General features: G+C 50.3%; 1 protein-coding gene across 1 annotated transcript; it reads right to left on the bottom strand.

Annotated features, from left to right (window-relative positions):
• Positions 1–543: 543 nt before the first annotated feature.
• Positions 544–4632, bottom strand: IP6K3 (inositol hexakisphosphate kinase 3; the record flags this gene model as incomplete). The annotated part of the gene is made up of 4 exons (XM_010077409.1): positions 544–1014; positions 2353–2528; positions 3268–3440; positions 4422–4632. Coding segments are annotated over 4 exons (1031 nt in total), but the record flags the coding sequence as incomplete, so codon positions are not given.
• Positions 4633–5326: the final 694 nt, after the last annotated feature.

The raw sequence follows: 5326 nt of genomic DNA, 5'->3' as shown, positions 1-5326 counted from the left end.
CGACACCCGGCTGTCTCGCACGTGGAGCGCGAAGGTCGGGGTGTGCGTTTCTCTCTCCCACTTGTGTCTTTGCGTTCAGCCCATAGTGCTGAGCGTGAGTTGAAAGAAACGCTGCAATCTGTTCAGACTTTTTTTTTTTTTTTTACAGCCTCACTCAAATGCACAATATCTCCTTAGCCCGTGCGGCTTCGTGAGCGTGGAGGTGAGCAGGTCCTATTTTATCATTAAGACTCTTTCAAGTCATGCTTTCTTCTGGCTCACAAATAAATCAAGGACAGCGGTAAAACAAGAAAGGAAAATAAATCTTCTGATGGATTGCAGACAGAATGGATTCTTCCAGCTCTTTGCTTTTTTTTTTTTTACGCTTGAGTTCAGTAATGGCACGTAGCGGTTTTTGCCCGTTCCTAGCAAGCTGTCCATGCTCTCATTCCAAACCGTGCAGGTGACACCCAGCAGCGGGGAGGGTCCCTTACAGCTGACCCCAGGGCGGTACTTTTCAGGGCTATCGGTCACTAGTAAATCCAGGCTATTGCACAGAATTTGTCATTTGCCTTCTGAGATATTCTGAAGGATTTTAATGAGATTTTCCAAGCCAAAAATATAGCCGTGGTCTGGCCCGTCGTAAGTGGTGTGGTTGCATTTGGAGCCTTTGAACGTGGTGTGGGCAAAGTCTATCATGCGGACGTCAACCCTGGCGTGATGAGCGCCGTGGGACGCGGTGCAGTTTGGTTTTTGGAAGTGAAGGTGGTTATCCAAGTGTGCCGTGTTCTCTTTGTGCTCCTGCCCTTCATAAATGATGAGGAGGGAGCTGGAGTAGAACCTGTAAGAGCTTTGCTTCCTGATAACCGAGAGCAGAGCTTTGAGCCGCAGGATGATGGGCTCCAGGAGATCCGTTCGCAGGTGGTTCCCGTTGCACAGGAACTGGCGCAAGGTTTGCCTGAATCCCTCCGGGGAGAGTTTCCTGCCGTGATACTTATCTTTGCAGAGAAAATGGCCAGTGTCTGCTTGGTAAACCTTGAGGAAAGACAGAAATAATCTAGATTCAGTTTGATTTTCCCAAAGGTCTAGATTTCACCCTAATCTAAAAAGTCCAGACCCAAGGTGAGGGGTGGGACACAAATCCCTGCGGTCCAGCAACACCTCGCAGCACTGGCAACGCACAGCAGCCTTCTTCCCTGGAGGTGTTCAAGACCAGGCTGGATGGGGCTTTGAGCAACCTGGTCTAGTGGAGGGTGTCCCTGATGATCTTTAAGGTCCTTTCCAACCCAAACCATTCTATGATTCTGTGATTCTCACCCAATCCCACCTCCTGTCTTTGCTGGAGATTTAAACGGTTCAATTCAAACCCCTAGCGCAGGTCCTCGCTGTACTGCTATAAATCACCCCGTGGTGAAACGCCAAGGGCTGTAAGTCACAGCCGTGTCACCAGCGATTTACAGCACCTGCCCTCGGGCTGCGGCAGGAGTTTGCGGTGGCGCAGGAACGCCCCGGCTCTGTACCTTCTCGCGGTATGTAACGCATGGGCAGCAATAATCCTCCTTTCTTAAACACAGAGAGACAAGGTGTAGACAGAAATTTCTGTGTGAGGCTCTGGTAACACTGAGTAAGAAAGGAGGAGTGAATTCAGAATTAGCTCATTGTAATTTAAAGGATCATCTGCTCAGCAGAAGGGTGTCAGAGAGCAGAAAGGGACACGGGGTTTGGCACCGAGTGTTTACGCTGCTGTGTATGTGCTTTATAATCATTCTCCTAATTATCCTCCAGGCACAGCAGAACAACATTTTGAAACCTTCTCGAGAAGTGTGAGTGAAGCAGATGCGTGGCTGTGGTTCCCAGGAGGAAGGGCAGCGATTTGGAGCAAGAGGATTTAGCAGAAAATCAACCCCTCGCTCTTGTGGCGGCAGGATGAGACAGCTCTGCAGAGGCACGAGCGGGGCAAGGGATGCTTTTGGGTTTTGCTCTTTTGTTTTTCTTTTTTTTTTTTTTGTGCAGCAGCCAAGAGCTGAGCACGAGAGGGGGATCTGTGCTCGTGTACAGGGAGATTCTCAGCTGGGGTAAACTGGTTCCAGCTGCTCATACTGGTGGCAGTGGTGCAGGGTGGTGTTTATGCAGCCGCTTGTCAAAGCAGCCAGATGTGCAGGAGCCACAGAGGGGCACAAGGAAAGGGTTACCCTGGGGGTACCATGTCCTATACTCTTCCCTAAACATCCTCTCCTGCTTCAGGATAAGACAGACCAGCGGTGGGAGACAGGAATGAAACTGCTTCAGTTTACAAAGAGTCCCTTGAGATTTCCAGCTCGGTTTCAAGCCGTGTGTCCAGCAAACACTGAAAGGACTGAGGCTTCGTCTTACCTGCATCCCGCAGATGCGAACGCCCAGGGATGCAGAGGTGCTTTGCTCACACTTCTTGATGTGCCGGGCTTTCTTCTCCTCCGAGGCGTCATCGCCATGCTGCCGGGTTCCCATCTTCAAGTCCAGGATGCAGGGATAGTTGTATTTTGACACCACGTTTTCAAGCAATAGAAACTCTGAACGTGAATTAAGGGAAACCCAATCCTTTAAAATTCTAATTGAAAAAGGTCTTAAATCAGAGCAACTGCTGACGCTCTCCATAATAGCTCACAACTGTAACGAGACTTTCTGAGCCAGTTTTACCAATGTGTCGTTGCTATAGGCTCCTCGCTGCCAACTGCGGTTAATTTACCGCTGTACAGTCCTCCCAATTAAAGCACCAACAGCTCCATTCTCTAGTGACACCATCGCCCTGGGCTGTCACTCCGACACCTTGCCTCGGTGCTGTGCTCACTCCAGTGGGTGTGCGGGAAGTTGTTAAACTGGATTATGCACATGACTGGTGGGTAATGAAGTGTAATAGGAAAATAAAAGGCGAGGCAGCTGCTAATTCCTATAGAGTTGTGTTTGAAAATGTATGCCAGGGGGATCCTTGATTTATGCTGAATACCCTTGACAGGAAGTGGGTTTTTTCCTTCTTATTTTTAATTTTTTTTTAGAGTAGGATAGAATAAGATATAGTGGAATGGAATGGAATGGAATAAAAAAAAATTGACTATTTCATTTGGAAGGGACCTACAATGATCATCTTGTCCAGCTGAGCAGTGGGAGAAGATAACAGAGCGACTCTATTCTGTATTTTCCCAGGGGCTGGACAGAGGAGGGATGCATACCCCCTACAGCAAACCAGACGTTGATTACGAGCTGTTATTTGTAGCCAAGACTGTGCTGGAGGGGAGAGAGGAAAAAGGATACGATGGAGTTTGTTCTCATTATGCTTGGAGGACATGCGGTTCAGGTGCTGCCTGTGACAGCGCAGTCCCCAGGGGTTGTAGCTGTTTCTTTCTGGCTGGTTTCCGTTTGCATCTTCCAAAAGTGAATCTGTGCGGTACTGAAGGTCTGTCCTCAATAGCATCTTCCCCGGGCAGCTAGACAAAACACACAAAAGAACACGCTTGGTTTATAAGCTCCAGAAGAGAATATTCCTCCCTTCCTCTTTTGTAGAGCCTCAAACTTGATAAGGTAAATTTCCAGCGACTCTCAAAGGAAACATATTCATCATGGCCAACCTGTGGAGATCCTTTGTTACTCTGCAAAAGTAATTTTCAGAAAGCCAGCTATTGCTGGGTGCCAATATTTTCTTTCATTACGATTTCCAAGTGTGCTTGGCTCCAATGAAAAGCGCCATTCACAGCGCCAAGGACCAGGAATCTCCATTTATCTACCTAACAGGCACAGCACGGGCAAATTGTCCAACGATACGGATGAGTCCCAATTTAGAGGGGCTGGCTTCAAGGAGGGGAGAGAGGAAGGGAGCGAAGAGGAGATTTGTTCTCCTCGGAGGGTCATTCCTTGGTCTCACTCATCCAAACCCCGCGGCTCCCTGCACGCCCAGGGCAGCAGTTTCACAGGAGTGATATTGCACCCTTCAGTCACAGCTGACCTGGGGCTTTTCTGGATGAGTTTGAGATGAAGGATGTCTTGCAGAAAGCCTCTGCAAGCCTTAAGGTCGCGGTGTGCTTGCAAGCACTGCGATGCCTTTCAGAGACAGCCCTCCCCTGGGATGAGGACAGGATGAAACCACCCTCGAGGCTGCAACTTCTGGCTGGTCACCAGCCGTGGCTCTTCTCCTTCTCCTTTAGGAGCATGCTGGGCTCCGAGGAAGGAGGTTTAGAGGCGTGTAATTTGATCAACAGCATCTCCAAATCTACCCCTTTCCATCCACAAGCCAGGGAAGAGATGAACCATGAAGCCACCAAGCTGGGTTTTGCTTTTCTTCACCTTGGCTGGGCATTGCTTTTGCTCCTTTTGCCTTAAACTGGGAGTTGTGCCACCAAAACCATCCTGGTTAGACCCTACCCAAAGGGCAGGACCAAGAGGATGTTTGCAGGGAGCATCCCAGCCCTCACCTGTCTTTGAAGGTCTTGGTGAGCTGCGTGTGGCTCCACTTGACGAGCGCGTGCTCGCTGCCGGTGCTGGCAGCCCACTTGTGCCATATTGTCACCGAGGGGTCATCGATGGCGTTGTCCAGCCGGCCGCAGCTCTCCGTCTGCAGGCTGGGGCTGGCGATCAGGGTCAGGTTGCCGAGGCTGTCCTTTTTAAGGTGCACGGAAATGATGCCTGGACCAAAAAGGGGAAAAAGAAATGAGAATGAGATTAACCCCTGAGTTACCATCCAGGCTTAGCCACCGTCTGCACCAGCTCGAGGTGGTCCAGCCTTCCTGAGAGGGCTGGTGCACGGCCGGACAGCTGCCTCCTCCGCTTTCAGTGGCCTCTCCCACTGATCCCACTCTAATTTAAGGCCCAATAAACACCATTAAGTTTGAGACCCTGGAAAACAGCCACTGGCTTTTCTAATGATCCCTCCTCTCAAGGCTGGGCTTGAAACCTGCCTCCTCTGGACATCGTGTTCCCTTGTCCTCCGTCCCTCCAGGCTCTGCTATGTCCCAGGTGACCCAGCAAAGACCCTGCGTTGGACTGGGAGCTCCTGGCTTATTTATGACAAGGGATTTATGTCTCACTTTTTATGACAGGGCAAGGTTGGGAATGCTTTTCATTGGCAGGGAGAGTTGGGGAGATGGAATTTTCCAAAGACAACCAGCATGCCAACTGCTTCCTTTAATGGGAAAGCCCCCGGAGCAAGGGCAGAGGCATGGGCGTGGGCTGGCAGCGCTGCCTGTGTATGGGATGCCCAGACATTGTCAATGGTCCTGTCCTTCCCCAGGCGCCAAGGACCAGCACCCAAAGAGCCGACGGTGGGGACTGGACCCTCCCATGTTGGGTTTTCATGCATGAGAGGGAGCATTATAATAAT

This window comes from Pterocles gutturalis, unplaced genomic scaffold (genome assembly GCF_000699245.1).
Source record: "Pterocles gutturalis isolate BGI_N339 unplaced genomic scaffold, ASM69924v1 scaffold43433, whole genome shotgun sequence".
NCBI classification, from domain to species: domain Eukaryota; kingdom Metazoa; phylum Chordata; class Aves; order Pterocliformes; family Pteroclidae; genus Pterocles; species Pterocles gutturalis.
The sequence above is the reverse complement of the archived record's forward strand: the minus strand, read 5'-3'. Positions and strand labels throughout refer to the sequence as shown.